Source organism: Papio anubis, chromosome X (assembly GCF_008728515.1).
Source record: "Papio anubis isolate 15944 chromosome X, Panubis1.0, whole genome shotgun sequence".
In the NCBI taxonomy this organism is placed as follows: Eukaryota; Metazoa; Chordata; class Mammalia; order Primates; family Cercopithecidae; genus Papio; species Papio anubis.
This window is the reverse complement of record NC_044996.1, coordinates 50370702-50395388: the sequence shown is the minus strand read 5'-3', so window position 1 is coordinate 50395388 and position 24687 is coordinate 50370702. Positions and strand designations below refer to the sequence as shown.

General features: G+C 42.5%; 2 protein-coding genes across 7 annotated transcripts in view; both read left to right on the top strand.

The window, feature by feature from the left end:
* BHLHB9 (basic helix-loop-helix family member b9) overlaps positions 1 to 9029 on the top strand; it is a 33334-nt gene extending 24305 nt beyond the window's left edge. For 2 of the 6 annotated variants that reach the window (XM_003918033.5, XM_009198014.3), the window contains exons 3-4: positions 3308 to 3404; positions 4182 to 9029. In XM_003918033.5, coding sequence (XP_003918082.1) covers positions 4479 to 6122 — 1644 coding nt within the window. In that variant the 5' untranslated portion in view covers positions 3308 to 3404; positions 4182 to 4478 and the 3' untranslated portion in view covers positions 6123 to 9029. Of the gene's footprint in view, positions 1 to 1919; positions 2214 to 2829; positions 2940 to 3075; positions 3188 to 3307; positions 3405 to 3750; positions 3871 to 4181 lie in introns of those variants that run through there. The other 4 variants (XM_031660660.1, XM_009198013.3, XM_009198012.4 and 1 more) reach the window with 4 other exon arrangements.
* LOC101021979 (RAB40A like) overlaps positions 1 to 24687 on the top strand; it is a 203063-nt gene that overhangs the window by 24024 nt on the left and 154352 nt on the right. The window lies entirely within an intron of this gene.

The window sequence follows — 24687 nt, the reverse complement described above, 5'->3', positions numbered from 1 at the left end:
ACTAATATCTCCTAAGTCACATATATTGGTGTGTCAGATTGAGGCATCCACAAAGGGAATACAAATGACCAGGAAAAATGATCATATTTTTCTGCCTCTTTGTGCTCTATATTTTGAAATGTAGGTGTTGGTATTATTTCTAATATGTGTGTGCTTCAGGAGTTGCTTCACAATCTGTCTTCCTCTCTTGCTCCCTTCCAACACTGAAAAACCATACAAGAGCAGCTGTGGGTGGCATACTCTGGGCTAAGCCCTGGGGTTACAGGTAACAAAGATAAAGACACACTTACGAATTAGCATTGATCTGCAACCCACAGAAGGTACCATGGAATTATCATGACTCAGTAGCCCCTCACCTCCTTCAACCCTTGACTGACTATACTGTCTACAATGTGCTGAGAATACAGTGGTGAACAATACCAAAAGGGTACTTTCATTCAGGCAACTTCTAGTCTAACAAACTCCCCACCACTTGGGAGAGTAAAAAAAGGTATATGTTCAGAAGAAAAAGGCACATGCATGCATTAGGCAGGATGCAGGGCTAGGCCAAAAGGAGGAGTTGAGGAGCACAGCTGGGATCTGGGATCTGCCTTGAGGAAGTGCGCGAATAGAGGTCCCCTCTCCTGACTGAACAGTGGAGAGGCGCCAAGACCATCCCTACGTGGTGCCATCAAAGAGAGAGGACTGTTATGACCTCCTGCGGGTCCTGACAGGGAAAGGCCCTCTTTGGGGGGCAACTGTGGGGACGGCGCAATGCCAACGTGAGCCACCATTTGAAATGACAAAAACCGGTGTGGCAGAAAGAAATGAGTCTGTACAGACCAGTGGTTGGTTTCCTAGGGTCAGAGGTCTAGGTCTACCTTCTTTTAGAAGAGGGGCAGTTGTGAGGCCTTGATGGGAGCCCCCTGCCCCAGAATTCACTTAAGAGCAGGTGTACCTTCCTCCCCTGAGTGGCTCCACGAAGCTGGGAAATAAACGCACAAGAGGACCACCCTAGAGGCCCAGGCCTTTCTGGCCTGAAATTGCCTCTCCCCTCCCAGACTGCAGTGCTGACACCCCCTCTCCCATTAACATCCAGGAAGGAGGGTGAGAGGGCTGGGGAGAGGGAGGGGGCAGACACCCAGCAGTCCCTGGTTGGGAAGTTGGGGCAGGGGTGCAAACACACTAAGGGGAGGTTTGGTATCCATCCGCTGATCCCTCCAGCGCAGCTCTTCCCAACCTCCTGATCCGGTCCCCTGCCCGGGCCCCCAGCCGCCCGCCGGTCCCATATATTATAGCAACGTCAGAAATGTGGTGGTGGTCGCCACGTTAGGGTCCGCGGGGGCCTCCTGAGGCACCCTGGTGCCAACCCGCAGGCCCAGGCTGGGGCTCGTCGTGGCCCCGCCCACCTCGGGGTCGGAACTAAGGTGGGCCTGGGAGGGGGCGTCGAGCACTTTCGCGCCGTATCCCTCCGCTCCCCTTCCCGACACCCTCGCGGCGAGTGGTTCCTGCCGCATCCTGCGCAGCCCCTACCCAGTTTGGTGCAGAGGCGTGGGGGGCGGGACTCGTCTTTTCCATTCGGATCGCGGGGAAAGCGGTGAGAATCCAAGTGAGGAGCCGCCAGAGGAGAGCTGAGGAGAAGAGAGAGAGGTCGACGACCTGGGCCCTGGGCCGCTGAAGGCAAGTGGGGGTGCGTGAGGTTGGGGTGGTCCGCCGGGGTGGTCCGCCAGGGTGGACCGGCTGGCAGCCTGCCCCGCCGACCCTGACAGCCTGGCAAGGAGGAGACGATCCGGTCGGAGCCGGGCGCCGGAGAGAGGTGCGCAGTGCCCGAGACCCCTGGCGATGGGAGGCGGTGACCGGTGAGGGCCGGGCCAGGCCAGGCCAAGGGCTGAGGGGCTGGCTTGAGAGGCACCGTCAGCTCGTCTGGAGGAGAACCGCTCTGACAGCTTCCCAACCAGCTTTGCAGGCGCCGGCGCTCCGCCCTCGACGGTCTATGCCCGGAAAGGGCTGTGGGGGAGGCTCCTTCGGGAAAATGGCGGAGCGGGAGCCATTGTAGGGGGCGCCTGGGAAGGTTGGTGGGGGCCGGCGTCCCAGCTCTGTGCCCAGCCCGCGAGAGGTGGGCCGCATTCACTACTCCGGGCCCTGATTCCGGAAAGGGGCCTGTGGGACCCTTTTCCTGGGTGCTGTCCCTTCCCACAGGCTCCAGGTGGTTGTCAAAGTCTCCTGTCTGCGGGGTAGGTCTGGTGGGTTCTCCAAAACTGGAACTTTGAGTGGGTGGATTATGAAGACACTAACCACACTGTTTTATTGCCTTACATATTTAGATCCCCACACGCAGTTTTGTGCAAACAAATAGACAGGGTGTGGACTTGGTCGAATTTCACAACAGTAGTCCATGTAAATAACAGGGTAGTATTTTTCCACCTTTCTTGTTCAGGATCTGTTTTCTCAACATGCTGATCCACTTTAAGTAATGTAATGATGCGTGAGAATAAGGGTTCCAAGTAGAGGGGAAATCTCTTTGAAGGGTCAATTTAGAACATTTGAAGTCAATCTGCTTCTTCAATTTCTGGTTCTGGAAACCAAAACTCCATCTCCAGCCATTCCTCACAGACCGTCTCATTTTGGTACAGAAATAGTCCCACAGAAGAATTCATGGCATTTCTGATGGTGGGTATCTGAGGAGCTATGAGAGTTGGGAGACTTCATTTACTTAGTTTCTGATTCTCAAAAAGGAGGTGTTAGAATCCGAATTCTGGGAATCTGTCCATTAACCTGCTATTTTTCTACCATTGTTAACATAGTCTCTTGGGGTTATTTTTTTGCTAGTTGCTCGCCTTCTTTTTGTAGGGTGTGACTCTTCTCTAGCTAGAGGACTCTTTGGTGAGAAGGATAGCATCTCCTGAGGACCCCTGCTGTATGAGCAGGCTGACATGGGTGGTGAATAAAGTAGGATCTAGGTATGCATGGGGAAGGGGAGGGACATGCACAGATGGTATTAAAATAACAGTCTCCATTATCTTCCCTGCCTGCCTCCTAAGTACGATTGCCTATGTTCCACTACCTATTTCTGCACCTCATTTTTTTTTTTTTCAGGAAAGGAGGTGTAACTTCTGTTGGGAAAATGACTGACTTCAAAGTTGGCAGGAGGTGTAATCAGGCTGCAGGTCTTGGGGTGATTAGGGAATCATTGAGGAGGAGCAGACAGGTGGGAGACATTTAACATAGCCTTGAATATTCAAAAGCATATGTTATAACCCTTGTTATGGGCATTAGATCATCTTAGTCTCTTCTGTTTTCTTTCCTCTGCCTTCCTTTCTATCCTTAGGTCTGTTCCTTTCTAGGTTCCTGTAGAGATCTGTATGTAGCTGTTCACTTGGAAGTTAATTAAGAAAGAGAACAAAAACTGTTCATTTGGATTCAAGGTAGGTTTATGTGTGAACACCCCTGTTGATTGGGGTTATGGAGAGGCTGTTGTCAAGTGGGTTAGACCAGATCATATCTTGGAGCCACTGTCTTCCAGCTTTCTGGTCACTTCTGACCTCACATTTGTGTACAAGTGATGGGGTGGGGTGAGCCAGGATTATGCTGATGAGGTAGATACTGGGGCAGGAAATGGGAAAAGAAGCCACGAGGAGTACTAGGAGGCCAGACGTATTATATAACCAAAGCCCTAGATTTGGGAAGGCAGAAATTGGGTTTAGAGATTAGAGTGTAGGTCTGTCAACCAAATACTCAAAATTCCAATCCCACCTGTATTTTTGTCCATAGGCCTGCCCATGAGTTAACTATAGGGCATATCAACACTGGAAACAGGGAAGGAGGAAAAATTGCACTAGATCAGTGCAGGTTGGTGTGAGTGCTGCCTGAATACATCTGTGAGGTCTAGTGGTATGTATTTTAGTGGTGGACCTACTAGCATGGGTCCAAAGAGACTGGGCACTCCTTTAGCCTTTCTCACTCTCAGCAACCTTACCTACCATCTTTGTTCCTGTTTGATGCAGAGTAAAAGAATGACAGTGCTTCGGCAGGACATTGTTGAGCATTAGTGGCAGTGTGCAAAGTATAAAATGAAGTAGCAGAGTTTTTTATTAATTCACTTCTACACAATTCATTTCTACTCTATGTCCTTCTGTGTGGCTGTTTGCATAGAGAAGCACAGTTGGACAAGACTCAAAGCCAGTTTCTTTCTTCAACCTCAGGTCCATCTCCACTGGTAGCTGTGGTGGCTTTGGATTGTTGGAAGACCATCGCCTTCAGCAGGTCTGCACTTGGGAACAATCATTCTCCCCCATCCCGAGCGTGCCTCTGCCCTCTGTATCGTTGACAGAGGCTGTATGTTTGGAAAGAGAACTTTGTGACTGCAGAACTGACAGTTGACTCTAACTCTTGCTACCAAGTTTTTCCATTACCCAGTGAAAGAGTGTTAAGACTTCGACCTAGGACACATTGAGAACCAAGGCCAAGACTGGACAGGGCCATATAACTGGGCTTCAACCATGACTGGGACTAAGAATAAGACAAGAGCCCAGGCCAAAACTGAAAAAAAGCCTGTTACACAAGCTAAAGCTGGAGCAGAGAGGGAGGCTACTGGTGGTGTTAGGCCTGTAGCCAAGACCAGGGCCAAAGCCAAAGCCAAGACAGGGTCTAAGACAGATGCAGTAGCAGAGATGAAGGCAGTGTCTAAGAACAAGGTTGTTGCTGAGGTGAAGGAAGGAGCTCTGTCAGAGCCTAAGACTCTGGGCAGAGCCATGGGAGATTTCAGTTCCAAGGCTGGGAATGAGTCCACCAGCTCCACATGTAAAAATGAGGCTGGTATTGATGCCTGGTTCTGGGCTGGGGAAGAGGCCACTATCAATTCCTGGTTCTGGAATGGAGAAGAGGCGGGTAATAGTTCCAGCACTAAGAATGATAAACCTGAAATTGGTGCCCAGGTCTGTGCTGAGGAGTTGGAGCCTGCGGCTGGGGCCGATTGCAAACCCAAGTCAGGGGCTGAGGAGGAGGAGGAAGAGAATGTTATTGGGAACTGGTTTTGGGAAGGAGATGATACCAGTTTTGACCCTAATCCTAAACCCGTGAGCAGAATAGTTAAGCCTCAGCCCCTGTATGAAATTAATGAAAAAAATAGGCCCAAGGACTGGTCTGAGGTAACTATCTGGCCCAACGCCCCTGCTGTAACTCCAGCAGTGTTAGGATTTAGATCCCAGGCACCATCTGAGGCAAGCCCTCCTTCATATATTGTTTTGGCTTCAGCTGAAGAAAATGCCTGTTCTTTGCCTGGGGCAACAGCTTGCCGCCCTTCTAGGAACACTCGCTCATGCTCACAGCCTATCCCTGAGTGTCGTTTTGATTCTGACCCCTGCATCCAGACCATAGATGAGATTAGACGTCAAATCAGGATCAGGGAGGTAAATGGGATTAAGCCATTTGCTTGTCCTTGCAAAATGGAATGCTATATGGATTCTGAGGAATTTGAAAAACTTGTTAGCTTACTTAAGTCAACTACTGATCCTCTTATTCATAAAATAGCACGGATTGCAATGGGTGTCCATAATGTTCACCCGTTTGCCCAAGAGTTTATTAATGAAGTGGGTGTAGTGACACTTATTGAAAGCTTGCTCAGTTTTCCTTCCCCTGAAATGAGAAAAAAGACTGTAATTACTCTGAATCCTCCTTCTGGGGATGAAAGACAACGCAAAATTGAATTACATGTTAAGCATATGTGTAAAGAAACCGTGTCATTTCCTTTGAACTCACCCGGACAGCAATCTGGATTAAAGATACTAGGACAACTGACTACTGATTTTGTCCATCACTACATTGTTGCCAATTACTTTTCAGAGCTTTTCCATTTGCTGTCCTCAGGAAATTGCAAAACCAGAAATCTTGTTTTGAAACTGCTTTTAAATATGTCTGAAAATCCAACTGCAGCCAGAGACATGATCAATATGAAGGCATTGGCAGCACTAAAACTCATCTTTAACCAGAAAGAGGCAAAAGCCAATCTTGTTAGTGGTGTGGCCATATTTATTAACATAAAGGAGCATATCAGAAAAGGCTCAATTGTAGTTGTTGATCACTTGAGTTATAATACACTCATGGCCATTTTCAGGGAAGTTAAAGGGATTATTGAAACAATGTAAAATGAGCCAGAGATAGAATGTTTTGAGCCATCTCTAAACTCTAGCAGGCTGTACATTACAGTGTACACATTATACACTGCATCTTTAACACAAAGTCACCTGTGACAGGCTCTAGGTTTGAGCTAGACTATTTTGGGGGTATCAAATGAATATTATACCTTGGGCTGAAAATGTTTGATTTTTATCTTGCCTAGATTGGCATATTTTTAACATTTTACTTAAGATAGCGAACCAGTTCATTTTAAGTAAGCTAACTTTTTCATTAGTATCTGCTTATACACACCTGTGGCTTAAAATGTCAAAAAAGAAAATATCCTTGAGTTTGTAATCTAGTTACAGAAGTAAGGCATACACATACACAAAGATAACAGTACCTAGAGAGAGAGTGTGTGTGAGTGTGTGTGTCTCTGTGTGTGCACGTGCACACTCATGGCCGAATGTGCGCACTCTACATAAAGGAGGCAGGGGTTGCTATAGGATATTTAATGTAAGATAAACTACTATTTTTCTCCTCTTCCAGCTGTATCAGATACTCATTCCACAACACAGAAATGACTCAGAATCTCAGACAAAATGTATTATTTGTTCAATTTTGATTTTGCTACTACATTCATAACTCTTAAATTGTTAGGCTGTTTCATTTACATAAAAGTTATCTCACAAAAGAGAAGGCAGGAAACATTTTGTGAGTGCCTATTCTATGTCAAACACTGTGTTGGCACCATATTTTACAAGTTTTTTTCCTCTTCTCATAGTGAACTTGTGAGCTAGTTACTTGTATTTTTATTAGAACTCATTATTCTGGGTACCCTCCAATGAGAATTAGAGAGATTAAATACCTTTTCCTAGATTCCCACAGGCAGGTGGCGTAGCTGTTTTGTCTGACACCAGAACCTATCTCACCACACTGCTTTATAGTCCCCCTGAAGGGCATTTTGAGGTGGGGGGCCTTCAAAGCTCAGAGACTACTTTTAATGGTTTAATTTTGCAATAGATCATGTCCATGCCAAGTGTTACAATTCTTAACTTCCTTCAAATTCATGTGTCTATTAGACATTTGGCTACATCTGGCTGGAGGTCAGGAGAAAATTCTGAGGTGAATAGATGGATTTTATCTGGCAGTGCCGAAAATAGTAGGAGCCCAAAACTTTGTTCACTGAGTAAGATGTAGATTTGGAGTCATCAGCAAGGGAGACTTGTTAGGTATCCTTTGTATCTTTTTCTATCCATTTGTATTTTTTCTTTCCCAAAGAGCCGAAATCATTTTATACCCCGAATTTAAAAGGTAATTGCTTTTTTCCTCCTTATGAAATCATACCTTAATTTTTTTTTCTTTTTTACCATTTATGATTTATTCTCCTGTGTGTCATATGAAAGGCCAAGGGGCTTTATCTTTTACTAGGAGGCAAGCCTGGGCATTTCTGCATTTGTACCAGCTAACACTACAAGATAAACTTAATTAGAGAAATTTAGACCCAGAATTGCAGCCTCAACAACACAAAACAGGAAAGCTAGAAGAGGTTGCTGTGTCAACCTACGAGATAGTGATTCTTGGAAGTTGGTATGGACCAGAAAGCATTCCCAGGACATTTAGGCTATGGCTGAGTTCTCTAAGACTCATGGTGGGAGTTATAATCCCTGGTCTTAGCTGATGTGAAAGTTTCTATGTGTGAAAATATGGAGTTATATGTTTTGAGATTTTCTGCCAGTTAAGAAACTAAAACAAGATCGTACTGTAAATGTTTGTAACTTACTTCCCCCCAGTTGTATACTGTAAACATCTTTGCATGTCAATAAATATGCCTCTACAACATATTTTTGAATCACTTAATATTTTTCTCTGTTAACGGTTGGTATATAGTGTTGTAATCCTTTATTGCATATTCTCATACAATATACACATTCTTTTGCAAAACTAGGAATACAGTGTTGAGACTTGCCTTTTAACAGTTGTCTTTTCAATTTAGTGTTATATAGATCTGTCACATGCTTTTTAATCTAATAACTTGACGGAAATATAATTACCATACATTAAGCTGCATGTTGAAAGTATATACAGTGTGATCAATCTTGGAATGTATATACACATAAAACCATAACCACAATCAAAATTGTAAACATATTCATCACCCACCAAAGCTACTTTTTTTTTTGAGACAGAGTCTTGCTCTGTCACCGAGGCTGGAGTACAGTGGTGCAATCTCGGCCCACCAACCTCTGCCTCCCAGGTTCAGGTGATTCTCGTACCTTAGCCTCCTGAGCAGCTGGGACTACAGGTGCATGCCACCACATCCAGCTAATTTTGTGTGTGTATGTGTGTGTGTTTTTAGTAGAGGCAGGGTTTCGCTCTGTTGGCCAGGCTGGTCTTGAACTCCTGGTCTCAAGTGATCCACCCACCTTGGTCTCCCTGAGTGTCAGGATTACAGGCGTGAGCCACTATGCCCAGCCTCCCCCAAAACTTCTTAATGCCCCTTTGTAATCCCTCCCTCCTCTCTCTCCCTGTGCCCCTAACCCAGGCAACTATGGGTCACTTTCTGACAAAATAGAATTGTTTTCATTTTCTGTAATTGTGTATAAATGGATTCATACAGCATGCACTCTTTGGTCGGGAGAGGATCTGGCTTATTTCACTTAGTGTAATTATTTGAGATTCATCCATATCATGTGTCTCACTATTTCATTGCTTTTTATTGCCAAGTAGTATTCCACCATATGGCTTTACCACAGTTTATTTATCCATTCACCTGTTGATGGACATTTGGGCTGTTCAGAGTTTGGCCAGTATAAGTAAAGCAGCTATGAGCATTTGTGTACAAGTGTTTTTATGGACATAGGCTTTCATTTCTTTGGAATGACATCTAACAATATTGAATCATCTGACCCATGAATAAAATCTCTCTCCACTTATTTAAGTCTCCTTTATTTCTCTAAGCAACATTGTGTAGTTTTCATGCAACATGCCTTTTTAGCAGCTGCATATATTCTTTTATATGGTTGTATCACATGTTATTTAATCCATTGCCTGGTGATGAACACTTACAGGATTTGGGAAGCATGAGTAATTCTGTGATTTTGTATTTAAATAAATCTTACTCTATAGGTGAGGAAGACCAAATTTGTGATTGGTAAAGAAGCAGCAGTCACTAATATGAGCCAGAATGGGGCGGGGGGGGGGGGGGGTATTTCATCATTTTTATAATTGGGACAGTGATTTTCTGTGTTAGTACATGATTAGAGTAGTCTTGCTTTTGTCTTGATACATGACATTCATAGAGTAGCAGACCAGGCTACTCTTAGATGTCAGGCTGCTTTTCTTCTTGTCATGAATATTTACAAATATTTATGTATATTGCCTAATTGACCTTCAAAATGAATCTCGCCAGCCTCATCTCATGGAGCATGAATGTCTGTTTCTTCATATACTTGCCAACACTTGGTATCACTGTTTTTAAGTTTTGCTACTCTCATAGACAAAATCATCTCATTGTTATTTTTATAACATTTTAAAGATTACGTAATACTACATATTATGGATGTGACAATTGAATTGCACCTTTATATTCCATTGGGTTAATTGTAGGTATGTGAAGATGGACCCCATTACTTAGTGGGTGGAGGAGAGTGGAGTATATATACGTCTGTGTCACTTTGCCTATTTTCTTTATGCCTTCTCAGTGCTGTCCTTCCCACGGGATCTGGAGGCCCTTGCAATTATCACCAACTGACAGCTAGAAAAGTTGTATCACTTTCTACCTTGGGAACTAGATTTAAAACAAGAATGAAAAGTTTAGCTGTGCTGACATTCTGTTACAGAGTTCAGACCCTGAACTCTGTTATGGACCAACACTCAGGCAACAGCCATAGTGACTAGACTAGCAAGTGATATGTACACACAACTACAGCTCAAAACAAAATGGGGCTTATTAATGAGACAAGCACAAATGCTTTCCAGTTAGTTTTATGAAGATAACATAATTGTGTTTCTATTTCTTCAGTTTAAAGAGTTGGTCATTTTATAAAATCAGCTTCAGAGAAGTGTCATAATTAATTGTGAGTTGATAAAAGTCTTCAAGATCACAATGCAAATTTTGCTTTAAGATTTTAGCTTATCTCTGGACACCTGCTTTCAGCTCGACAATGTGCTGTCTTGTGTCAGCAGCTCTTCTGAAAGGAGCTCTGGCCACCTCTCTCCTAAAGGTGCCATGTCCCTCTCAATGGTAGTTGCTAGGGTTTCCCTGAAGGAGAGGAGAACTCCAGAAACTTGCAAACTGGAAGAGCTATTTGTTTTGTATGTTGAACAACTCATTTAGCAAACAAAACTAGGCTGTTCTCAAGTTGTGATACCCAAAATAAAGCAAAATATAAAAGACTGGATAGAAATATTTTTCTTCTCCAGAAGATGTTAATATTCCATGCAGGAGGGAGAGACTGGCTACTCCCCAAGGCCCAGTTAGGTCCTTTGTGGAAAGCTCTAAAATGTTAGGAACAAACGAAATGCCTAGTATGTTAGCAATGAACAGGAAAGAAGAGTAATGCAGAAAGCAGTAATGTGTTTCCAGGTGCTCTGCTTTGAATTAGGAAAGAGTGCTATTCCCTCTCCTTGTTGACAACAAAATGTCATTTTAATGGGAAATTGAACTGGAGAAAGTGTGCTTCACTAGGCCCATGCTTTATTATGTAGCTTTTATGTGTAGCTGTGCTATTGTGGTTTAAGGATACCAAGAATTAATCTTTTATCAGAACCATCTTGATTCTACAAAATATGATAATGTGATATGAGTTAAATTGCACTCCTTAACAAACATCAAATACTTTTTTTTTTTTTGAGATGGAATCTTGCTCTGTGGCCCAGGCTGGAGTGGCCCAGGCTGGAGTGTGATTCCGGCTCACTGCAACCTCCACCTCCAGGTTCAAGTGATTCTCCTGCCTCGGCCTTCCAAGTAGTTGGGATTACAGATGCCCACCACCATGCCCGGCTAATTTTTGTATTTTTAGTAGGTAACGGGGTTTTGCCATGTTGGTCAGGCTAGTCTCAAACTCCTGAGCTTAAGTGATCCACCCACTGTAGCCTCCCAAAATGCTGGGATTACAGACGTGAGCCACCGTGCCCGGCCTACATGAATACTTTTATAATGGCCTTCTGGAAAGCCATACACTTATGCTGCAATTGTTCAAAACATTGAAATTGCCTTCAGAACCAGTTTCTATTAATTTTATATTTATGATTAACACATTATAATTGTGTATATTTATGGGTACAGTATGATGTTTCAATGCATGTGTACATTGTATAAGGATCAAATCAGGATAATTACCATATCCATCACTATAACCGCCTTCAGAACCAGTTTGTGAGTTATACAAGGACACCAGGATCATCACTTTATAGCGTGGCTATATATTGAATATTTTTGTACTCAAGATCAGTGCTTTTCCATCTTCATCTTGTCCTAACACACACAGAAAAAGAGTATTTGTATGGGATAAACAGACACATCTGTTCCCCCTTAAAGGCATCAGCCTCAAGGACTCCAGTTGCCCCATTCCCACCTGCAACTACTGTGAGCACTGAGGAAGCAGTATCTTCAGCACACCTGTAACCTATTTCTAGCATGTGATTGGAATGCTCTACTCCAGGTCCATGGTTTTCAATCTGCCTTTCCTGGAGTCTTAGGATTCCCAGAAATGCTTCAAAAGGCACTACAGAGGCTCAGGGGAGGCTGAGTGGGTTGGATCTATGTGCTTCCCACTACTCTCAATCAAAGCAACTTAGCTTTGGGATTATGTGTAAGAGTGTATTTGGAAAAAAGTTCCCCCTGTTAAAAAATTGCTGTGACCACTTCTATAAATATCCATTCATCCATCCGTCTTTAAAAAGAATCTGCATCTAATGGTTGAGTTGCCCTTCTGCATATTCCTAACACTGACAGAATTACTATCTACTGATTTTTTTAGTTGATGGAAATCTATTCATGTTACTCAAAAGATTCCCATGTTCAGGTATCACATAATTTATTAAAAGCCCTAGCTAATACCTTCAACTAAAGTTTGTAAACTTATATAAATTCTATTTTTGAACAAGTGTGTCACACACATGGCAGGCAGGCAAGAGTAAATAGTAGTTTTGAATACAAGTCCCAAATGTATCATTTTTTGGTTTTGATGCCAGAGTTCTCAACTTCCTCGGCAGTATTTTCTGTCTGCCAAAAGCATAGGCCTCCACTGTACACACGTCCATTTGTGCAACGGTTCCCCTAGGAAACATTTCTAGAATTTGAATTTCTAAGTCTGAATAGAACATTTTTCATCAGTGGTGAAGGTGTAGAACAGTGATTCTTAACCCTGGTTGCATTAGAATCACCTGGAGAGCTCGGATCACGAGGTCAGGAGATCGAGACCATCCTGGCGAACACAGTGAAACCCCGTCTCTACTAAGAAATACAAAAAATAGCCGGGTGAGATGGCGGGCGCCTGTAGTCCCAGCTACTCGGGAGGCTGAGGCCGGAGAATGGCGTGAACCCGGGAGGCGGAGCTTGCAGTGAGCTGAGATCCGGCCACTGCACTCCAGCCTGGGCTACAGAGCGAGACTCCGTCTCAAAAAAAAAAAAAAGAAAATAGTAATGCCCAGGATCCGCTCCCAAAGATGCTTATTTAATTGGTCTGGAGAGGAACTTGGGCCTTGATAATTTTTAAAACATTCCCTAGGTAATACTAATGAGCAGTCAAATTTGAAAACTGCTGTTGTAGACAATCAGGCAATCTCATAAACTGCTAGAGGTAAAGGAGAATAATTTGGTGTAACCTCTTCTAATGGTCATTTGCCAATATCTATTAAAATGTTCATATTTTGGAATGAGAAATAATAGATATTTATCCTACAGAAAAAATACATAAAAGTGGGCACAAATATTGTATAAATACGTTAATTGTACCAATGTTTGCATTTTTGAAACTAGAAATATTCAGTATATCCACAAATAGGAGATTAAATAGCTTACAGTAGTTCCATAGTATGGGATATTCTGCATTAAAGTAATCAAAGAGATCTATATATACTAAAATATGATCTTTGTTTTGAAAATGCATGCAAAGAGAAAAACTGGAATGACATATAAAATATCTAATACATTTATGGCTAGTGGAGGAACTAGAGTGTTTTATTATCTTTTTGTTTATCTTATTTCTCTAATTTTTCTTTGGTAAACAAATACTTATGTAATAAAACATACAACCTTAAGGAGAAGATCTGATAAGGAAGCATTTGTTACACAAACAATCGAGCGTATACCCATAAAGGAAATATCAATTAAATGGAACTTCTCAGGCCGGATGTAGTGGCTCACACCTGTAATCCCAGCACTTTGGGGGGCTGAGGTGGATCACTTGAGGCCAGGAGTTTGAGACCAGCCTGGTGACATAGCAAAACCCCTTTCTACTACAAATAGAAAAATTAGGTAGGTGTGGTAGTGCATGCCTGTCATCTCAACTACTCAGGTGGCTGAGGCACAAGAATCATTTGAACCCGGGAGGTGGAGGTTCCAGTGAGCCAAGATCGTGCCACTGCACTTCAGCCTAGGCAACAGAGTGAGACTTTCAAAATAAAATAAAATGAGATAAATGGAACTTCTCTATGGGTGAATTATTGGGACAATATATAAAGTCGAATTTCATGAACTCATATTAGTCTAGGAATTATAAAAATATCGTAAATGAGAAGATGTAAATATGAGCTAAAATTCACAGTAATCGCCCAAGTAAATGAGATATTTGAGCAATCCAGAACCTTTTCTCATCAAGTTGATTAAGGGAAATAATCTCCCAAGGTGTTGGGAGGCTAATAGGAAAATGTGTGTTTCATAATCAGAACCCGAGAAATCTGACAGACACAAACTTTGAAAGTGTATAAGTTAATAATCAAAAATTAGCTGGGCATGGTGGCAGGCGCCTGTAATGCCAGTTACTCAGGAGGCTGAGACAGGAGAACAGCTTGAACCCAGGAGGTGGAGATTGCAGTGAGTCAAGATGGTGCTACTGCACTCCAGCCTGGGCGACAAGAGCAAAACTCTGTCTCAAAACAAAAGAAAAAGAAAGTGTATAAGGAGATGAGAAATGTTTTGTTCTGCAGAGGTCAAGGGAGGTCGCAGATCTCGGATGGCCATTACATATATTATTGGCAATGCAAAGAGTCAGTTTACATCCAAACACCATACTTTCTTTTAAAAATGACTGCATCAAATAAGTCTTTTGAAAAGCAAAGAAAATAATTATGTTTTTATCTTAAACTAGTAACAGAAGCAATCAGTTGCTGAATGGTCTGTCACTTTATATTCAGTAGGACCTCCCTAAACAGGATTATTCTGTGAAGTAGCATGGTTGGAATGAAAAGTAGCTAAGGAAGACATTTCTTCTTTTCTTCCTTGTAATGGACATTCTGTGCGCCCTTTAACACAATATGGTTGCAGCATCAAAAGACACAATTGATTAATAGTCATAAAACTTCACAACCATCATACAATGTGAAAAACTGAGCACTTAGCCTCTATGAAAGGTTTGTTTATTACATGAATGAAGGAATGAATGAATGAGTTATGAGGCACTAGGTATCGATAGAAACAATTCCCTATCTTTAAAGTGGAAGTTGAGAAGAAAACATTAGTTCCTTGAACAGCCAACTACCTTTGCCACCAGTAGGTTTATTCGTACAAAAATCTCTTGAATGGAAGCTGTGGTCTTTGAGATATTTCAAATTATGATAGAAACAATGCAGTGAATTTGAGCAGGTCCTTTCTTTAGGACTGATCTACAAAATATGATAATGCGATATGAGTGTAATTGCACTCCTCTGCACTATAAAGGACCTCTACACTGATCAGGCAAACCTCACAATTCAAATGAACCAATTCAAACTGCATATGTGAGCTTCTCAAATGTTCTTGTAGGTATAGGCTCAATAGAGGGCTGTTTGCTATTAAATATTGGAATCTTAATATACAATTTTAATACTTTTATCATTTGACATGTCCTATATATTATGCTGTGAGGATGAAAATACAACTCCATTTTCTTTTGAATATATATTAAAAATAATAATAAAAATTATTTTTACCCAGTGATTTGAAAATGCCACTTTTATCATAATAAACATTTATAAATGCTTTGGTCACTCTCAGTGGGCTTTCTATTTTATTTCATTAAATTATATATTGTATTGGTTTTAATTGTTCTTGCCTTATAATTTGTTTTAGTATAAAACAGAGAAAGGGTCTCTTCATTATGCTTCTTCTGAATGGCCATCAGGGCTAGGTGGTATTATTCCTGTTTCTAATGGAAGTAAGAATGGGTAGAGTGACTTACTCAGTGTTATAAAGTAAGAATGTTGTTGATATAGCCCAGGGACCCAGATTTCATGCCTCCCATTACAGTATTCTGTTTGTCAGCATCGTTATTTTGCTTTATTCTTTTGTGGGATCTTGTCTCTCTGTACCTTGAAGGATATAACCAATATCAAGTTCTCTTGCTTGTCTGCTGCTGACACGGGAAAAAAAAAAAAAAGGAAGCAGGAATGTACACACACCAGTTACATATAAATGGGTGGTCTTTCATCCCTATCCCAATTATACCATCCTAAACATTCTACAATACAAAAAATGATGCTGAAGGTCATATATAATGTAATATGTGCTTATTTCTCTGTCTGATTCTAAAAGAAATTCTGATGTATTTAACAGTCATGCTGCAATCTTACCAGAATTCTTAGACTGAGTCACTACATTCAGTTCAATTAGTTAAACAAAAATTCCCAGAGTGTTTGGCCCTGGCTGAGGCTCTACAGATATATGTTGCTGTGTGGTAGGACACCATTGTGGTTAATACCAATGTGCTTTGACACCATACAGTCTGGGCTAGGGTACTGCCTCTGCCCCCTACTAGCCATGTGGTCCTGGATAAGTGTCTTAACCTTTCTGTACCTCGAGGTCCTGATCCATAAATGGGGATAATACCTTAAAGAGCTGTTATGAAGCTCAAATACATTAATGTCATTAAAGTACTGAGCATGGTGTCCAGCATAGAAATGTAGGCTAGGATGGACCTTCATGTTTTTTGTTCATCTGTCTTAATGTTGAAGCTGCTTTTGGGTCTGGCTTTACTTGCTGCTCATATAACCAATTTCTACATGTTTTACCATTTAAAACATGCCTTTAATAAAGGGGAACAAAAGCTAAGCTCTAAATTTTGGTTGAAACTGCAGATTTTGATACAGTTTATAAGAATGACTGTACTTCAGTTTGAGAAACTCATGTAAGGATGAAAAAAGACTGGAGACTCTCAATTCTGTATGCCATATGCATTGATTTAACAAATATGTATGGAATATCTATTATATGCCAGGCTCCAGAAGCCCTCAAACCATATCTTTATTACAAAAATTTCTTCTAGGGTCCAGACCCATGTATTCAAATACTTATGAGAAATTTTATCTAAAGCAGTGATTCTCATACAGGAGCAATTATGCTTCCTAGCTCCAGGGACATGCAATTGTCTGGAGACATTTTTGGTAGTCACACCTGGGGGTGCTACTGGAATCTTATGATTAGTGGCCAAGGAGGCTGCTGAACATCCCCCAATGCCTAGGACAGCCCCCACAGCAAAGAGCTCTCCAGCCCAAAATGTCAATAGTGCTGAAGTTGAGAAAACCTGCTCTAGAACAGGGCAAATGTTACTACCCACACCTATCTGCAGAGGTTCATGGTGGAACCCAAGGTTGGGGTCTGACTACCCTGGATTTGAATAACCATGCTGTCTCTTATTGGGCGTGTGTTCTTGTAAAATATATTTAACCTCCATTAGCCTTAGGAGAGCCTGCCTCTGGGGAGGAATAAGTTTAAGCAGGGAATATTGATACCTAACTTACAGAACAGTTGTAAGGACTTAGAGAAACAGTGTGTGAAGTGCCTAACACAGTGTCTGGCCCATCGTAGGCCCTTGAAGTGTTGGTTTTCTTTCCATCCCCCTTTCTAACTTCTGCTTCTGATATGACTTTAACTACATAGTGAGTGATGACTAAACTACATAGTGCTAAGCAGCATAATTGTGTTCTAAAGAGCTTCTGAAAACAAGGCAACAGAAAGAAAAATAAACTCACACAGACCCACATTATGTATAAGAGTTGGTGCCTCTTCTGTGTTGTGGCATCGTGCATTGTAGGTGGGATGGGGAAATGTCACCCCATTTCTGTAGAATCAATGTACCTTTCCTGACCTCTTTGGGCCCCCCTTGGAGAGTGAATGTCAGCAGTGGCCATTGACTGGGTATCTGGGTTGTTACTGTGGCTCCATAAAGACAAATCCCCAGGGAAGAGCAGAGCATGAGGATGGGTCTTCTGGAGAGAGCAATGGAGTGAAAGGCAGAAGATGTTGCTTCCAGAGCCTGACAAACTGCTTTCTGTGTGATGTGGGTAAAACATGTACCTTCTCCTGGCTACAGACTTGGTGTTAGGGCATGTGAATTGAGGGGATCTTCTAGCAGGCAAATTTTGGGTATAAATCATTTGACTTGCCTCTTTCTTTTTTTTTTTGAGACGGAGTCTGGCTCTGTTGCCCAGGCTGGAGTGCAGTGGTGCGATCTCAGCTCACTGCAAGCTCCGCCTCCTGGGTTTACACCATTCTCCTGCCTCAGCCTCCCGAGTAGCTGGGACTACAGGCGCCCGCCACCTCGCCCTGCTAGTTTTTTGTATTTTTTAGTAGAGACGGGGTTTCACCGTGTTAGCCAGGATGGTCTCGATCTTCTGACCTCGTGATCCGCCTGTCTCGGCCTCCCAAAGTGCTGGGATTACAGGCTTGAGCCACCGCGCCCCGCCGACTTGCCTCTTTCCAAGCATTTCTGCCATCATATAAGTTCTCATATTCTAGTGCTGCTGGAAGATTAAATGAATTAAACTACCTCAGAGGAAATCTGGGACATTGCTGAGGCAGAGGGTCAGAGTGTGCTGGTGGGACTCCTAGATGGCCCTTATCACTTCTGCTTGGGAGGGGCACACTCCATTTCGCCTCATAGCTCATTGGCCACATCTACTCACAGGCCCAGGTCTGATGTCAGTGGAGTGAGGTCAGTGGGTGCCTCAGTGCACTTGAACTGCCATAACAAAATACCTGAAAGTGGGTAATTTGTAAACAACAGAAATTTATTACTCAAAGTTCTGGAGGCTAGGAAGTCCAAGATCAAGATGCCAGAATATTTGTAGTGTGGTAAAGACTCTGTCTGCATCATAAATGGCACCTTCTTGCTGCATCCTCACATGGTGAAAGTAGCGAACAAGTTCTCTCAGGCCTCTGATAAGGGCACTAATCCCATTTATGAGGGCCCTGCCTTCCTGGCCTAACTACCTCCTAAAGGCTATTAGGTTTCAACATATAAATGTGTGGGAGACACAAACATTCAGATGAAAGAAGTGGGCCTAAGAGGGACCCTAAGGACCTGCTGGTACATGTGATTTCACAGCTAGGTTTCATGGGCCAGGAAACAAGATTTCATCTCCACCATCATCTTCCTCAACATGAGGGGTTATTGAGTGATAGGGGACAATACTAGGGAAATGTAAAACTATCATCTTCCAAATGGGAAGCTGCTGGTGATATTGTGGGGAGGGCAAGAATGGAATCACATTCAATTTGTATCACTTCTCTGGAGAGGGTCTTAGTCCCTGTGAGAAGGAGCTTGGTCATCTGGGAAATAAGATGCACCACATTATCTTCTTCACAGTACTGTCCCTAGGGATACATGAGAAAACCTGTCAAGTGCCTATGGGAGATAGTAGGACTTCAACACATAACAGGCCTGGCTATTTGCCCCCTTCTTCCCAGAGAGTAGATGACATTGACCTAAACCAAAGGGCATTACTGCCATAGAGAGCTTGTGGAAAGGTAGCAGCAAGAGCTGAAATATATCCCCATAACCTATGAACTTTGGGCCAGTTCTGAGTTGTGGGATGAGTTACATGTGAGAGCTGGGGAAAAGGAAAAATAAATCACCATACCATTTCCTATAACTGCATCTGCCTTCCTATCCTTTTAATTTATCATTCAGTTTGACACTGGAGGAGCAGTTTCCCAATAACTTTAAGGTAGAAGGGACACCACAGGGCAACATGACAAGAATACTGGACGGAAGACTAGAGTCATAAGACCAGACACATGATCCATGATTATGTCTGTTATATGGCAAAAGGGAGATGATCAGCATAGGCCTGACCTAATTAGTTGAGCCCTGTAAAATCTGAGAATTTTCTTCTGCTGTTTAGAGCAGGGCAAGTCAGAGATTCAAAGCACAGGAAGCCTTCAATGTGCCATTGCTGGATGGAAGAAGGAGGCCACATGTCAGGGAAGTGGACTAGCCCCCAGGAGCTAAGAATATCCCCAGCTGACAATCATCAAGGAGATGGGGACTGCAGTCCAATGGCCACGAGGAAATGACTTCTGCCAGCAACAAGAATGATCTTGGAAGCAGATTTTTACCAGATCATCCACATGAGACCTCAGTGGAGCCTACACAGGAACCTTGATTCTAGCTTTGTGAGACCTTGAGCAGAGAATAAGGTCATGCTGGACCAGACTTCTGACCTAGCGACCTGTGAGCTACTAGATGGATGTAGCTTTCAGACACTAAGTCTGTGGTTACACACCTACAATAAATTAATACATTCCAGTTAAGTTAAATCCATATTCAATGCACACACAGTATTTTTGTTTACATGTACACATGTGTATAGATGATAATTGGTGGAAACATAATTACAGTTTTTGTTAGTACATGGTGGGATTAAATGTTATCAATATTCATATTGGTATTTGAATGCACTTTCCACATTTTTTAAACAGACAATGGGTTACTTATTAATCAGAGATAAAACATATTAGAACTTTGTTCATGTCAAATTTGATAGATTTCAAACTTTTCGAAAGGTATTATAAATATGATAGTAGGCAAACACGTACACAACCAAGGTTATGAAACAAAATATTATAGAGTGGACTCTCGTGTGTGAGTTCCCTGATTGCCTCAGTGCCCCCAGAAGGAACCACTATCCAAAATTTCTTGTTTAGTCATGAATACATCCCTAAACAAAACACAAAATTGCTTTGCATATTTTTATCTCTAACTATATAAGTAACATTTATATGTCAATTATTGAAATGTTTTCCTCTGAAAATAGTGTTTCTGAGATGTTTCTAATCAGGTGACTTTGGGACTATTTTGATATTTACCCATGCTCCTGTGAACAGGTTTGCTATGTGCCAAGATTCTGCAATGCACATCTGAGAGAGCAACAGCTGACAGAGCCTCACATGATTCTATTGTGGGTGCTGCTCAGTATCTCCACAAAGAAGTTGTACCAATTTGTCCACTCCAAGCTATGTATAGGGTTCTCCTGGCCCCAACATTTCAATTCAAACAGGATGCAATGTAAACACAAACTTGATGATTGGGTTTTCTTTTCAAACTCTAGAATTATTCCAAGACATATTCTAAGGAATAATGTGGAACCATTAGCTAAGCATTTTTAATGCACCTGTGAAATACACTATTTAAAAATACAATAGAGGCCGGGCGCGGTGGCTCAAGCCTGTAATCCCAGCACTTTGGGAGGCCGAGACGGGCGGATCACGAGGTCAGGAGATCGAGACCATCCTGGCTAACGCGGTGAAACCCCGTCTCTACTAAAAATACAAAAAACTAGCCGGGCGAGGTGGCGGGCGCTTGTAGTCCCAGCTACTCGGGAGGCTGAGGCGGGAGAATGGCACAAACCCGGGAGGCGGAGCTTGCAGTGAGCTGAGATCTGGCCACTGCACTCCAGCCCGGGCTACAGAGCAAAGACTCCGTCTCAAAAAAAAAAAAAAAAAAAAAAAATACAATAGAGAAAAATAAAATCTAATGTGCCAATAACAGGATCTCAGAATAAAAAATATTAAAAATATGTGAAACCTATTGTTTGCACAGATCAGGAAAAACAGATGTTTTTAAATTGTTGTTGGATGGAATATATACTATTAAAGAGATTTTAAAGTTCAACTAGATAGGAAGCATTAAAAATGTTAAATGGTCATGCTCTTTGACAAAACAGTTCCACTTCTGGGAATGTATCCTCCTCAAGAGTCTCCTGCTGTAACCACTCATGTGTCCGCACTGCTCAGGGCTGAGATGACCATTTCCTTAGCTGGCCCGATGCCTTCATGCCTTCATGCCCCAGATCCTGAGTCATCTACCCCTGGATCAAAACAGGAAAATCAAATCTGAATCATGGATTGATGCCCAGCCTCGAAGGACCATCCACTAATTCACCACAAACATTGATATAGAGCAATGCTCAGGTCCCAACTCCTGGAGAGACTTGTAGACCTCAGACCTCATCCCAGTCTGGGAGAAATCTTCCTTCCTCTCCCATCTTTGTGTCCTGAGAGGCTCCCACTTCCCTACCAGGTACAAGCAGCCCAGTCCTTTCAACAAATTAAGTTTTCATAAAGGATGGAAGAAACACTGGCTCCAGAAGGCTTCTGCTTTCAGCCCTCTCACAAACCTCCCCTGAGGTAAGGAGAGGGGGCACCAACCCTACTGCAGGGAGGGTAAGCAAGGAGCACAGAGATTAACCTCCTTAACAGTACATGTCTGGATACATTTGCTAAAGGTCTATCACCAGCAACTCAAGGTGCCCAGGCTGGCAGGTTCTATCCCTGGCTCTGGCAGTGGGCCTGGTGAGTAACCTCCTTGCCATTCAGCTCTGTGTTTAGGAGCATGTGTTTATAGTCACTGACATTCATGAGGAAGACAGGATACTGGTACTTCACTAGCACAGCTGTCATGAGATTAAATCCAGACACTAATGTGAAGAAACTGGAGCTGGGCCCAGCTAAACCATCTGCCTTACAAAATAGTAGCTGTCTTTCCTCCTCCAAGCAGGGAACTCATGTTGCTCTGATCTGCCACCTCAGCCAGGGCCCCTTAAGAGGGCGTACATCGTAGTCACCTTGATGAGTCTTTTCTAAACCCTCAGCTGAAACTCCCTTGTTGGTGGAAAAATAGGACTTTTGCATCAAAAATTATTAATGTCATTAACGTATTATATGAGCCTTAGAAAACAGATACATCCACTTGGCACCAACAGTATATGTGAGCATCTGCTGGCTTTTCATTCCACCAACGCCAAGTATTACCAACTTTTGTCTTTATTGCAATCCGATCTCATTTTCCCCAGACCTGTCCCATTGGAAGAACCAGCTCAGATGGTCATTAAACTTACAGATTCACAGGATCATCCCCTGCAATTGCCAGATTTAGCAAATAATAAGACGATTTAAAATTTTTATTTATTATTTATTTCATTTACTTTTATTTATTTAATGAAAATCCAGTTGGATTTTAATTTTAAATAAACCAATACTGCATGCCACATAAACTAAAAAATATTCCTATTAATCCGGAATTTAAAGTTAACTGAATTCATTTTAATCTGGTAACTGTACATATGCAGGGCTCTGTGGAGAGCCAAGATGCTCAGGTCAACAGCCTTAACTGAGCTCCCAGCAGATGCCAACACCAGTCATCATTCATGTGAGTGAGCTCTCTCAGATGTCCCAGATGAGTGGAACCTCCAGATGACTGCAGCCCCAGGTGACAGACATCACATAGAGCAGAAAACATCCAGCTGGGCCCAGTTAACACACAAAATACTGAGAGAAAATAAATGGCTATTAATTGGGGGTGTTTGTTAAGAAGGAATGGACATCTAAAACATTATGGTTTTGATGAACTTTCCCTGATTTTCTGTGATGTGTTATCATTGGATAAGAAAGGGATTTTCTTATCCTTGAAGACTTAGTGAAACTTGGTTATAATTGTATCATCTGAGTGTTGGGTTACATGTGGGTACAGATTTCTGAACCTGTTATCAATTCCTTCTTGAAGGGATTCCCAAGGGCAATTTACATGATATCTATTTTTCACGCTGGTCTTAAAATTTGAAACCTAACTCCATAAGATGAATTCCTACTGCAATCATGTGAACTAAGATACTGAGAGGGTGTTGCTACAAACCATTCTATGAGGAAACCTGAGAGGTTGTCTTAGTGAGTATTTATTCTGAACAAGGGCCATTTAATCAATTTTAGAAGTGTTTCTCAAAGAAAGTGTCCTGAAACACTTTCTCCTGCTATAGTGATAACCCTTGGCAAGGAAGTAACTTTCCTTGGGCACACATAGACAGGGCTCCTTTAGGAGACAGCAGATAGATATACATTGCAGTCCTTGGTTTTTATGACTGTTCCAATGCAGCACTGCTGGGTGGATAAGTCTGTCCAATACTAGAACTTATAGTAAGCCCACGTGACAGCAAATCTAAGTCACATTCTCCAATATCACCTTATAAGAGATAAAGTCAATATATGTTTCTCCTTATTCTTTTCCTATGTTTCTCAGTTGGTTTAGAGCTCAGACTAGAAGCAGAAGAGTATTTTGGGGGCCCCTTAAAGAATTAAGCATTGTGAATCAAGAACGATAGGAATAATTGTAGAGTCTGTGAGACACAGAGGAGTAAACCTGTGGGCCTATTATAAGTCCCATCCCTGAAGGCAAAGCTGAACAAGTGCCTCCTGAAGGGCAGCTTACTACCAAGAATTTGAAGGGAGAGGGCTTCGGCAGAGTATCATGTTTCTCCTTCCAGATTCTCCAATCCGATAAGTCATTCCTGCCATAGAGAGGAGTGAGTGTGTAGAGGCTACATGTATTTTTGTCATGGATGTATTTTCCACATGGAAAAACATACCAGGAATGAAGGATAAGAATTTCCTTAAGGCAGGGCCGGGCGCGGTGGCTCACACTTGTAATCCCAGCACTTTGGGAGGCCGAGGAGGGTGGATCACAAGGTCAGGAGATCGAGGTCAGCTTGACCAACATGGTGAAACCCCATCTCTGCTAAAAATATAAAAATTAGCCAGGCATGGTGGTGAGCGCCTGTAATCCCAGCTACTCGGGAGGCTGAGGCAGGAGAATTGCTTGAACCTGGGAGGCAGAAGTTTCAGTGAGCCGTGACTGCACCACTGCACTCCAGCCTGGGTGACAGAGCGAGACCCTGTCTCAAAAAAAAATAAAAAAATAATTTAAAAACAGAATTTCTTTAAGGCAAACTACTGTGTGTTTTAATTGACTGGATTCCTGCCTACTAAATGATAATATTATTCTAGTCCAGCCTCCCTGAAATAACTGTATTATTACTCAAATGACAGTTTTTGTGTTTCTAGATCATTCAGTCACTTGATTATAAACAATATCTCTGTTTTCTGCCACAAATAACCAACTGCCTAGCATAGTGTGTGAGTTGTACATGTTCCTCTTCAGAGGGCTAGCTCATCTCCCAGAGTCCTAGGACACCTCTCTAGACTTCTGTGTACTGATGATACTCCTCTAAGGTCACTTTTTTTTTTTTTTTTTTTTTTTTGAGACAGAGTCTCGCTCTGTTGCCCAGGCTGGAGTGCAGTGGCCCCATCTCAGCTCACTGCAAGCTCCGCCTCCTGGGTTT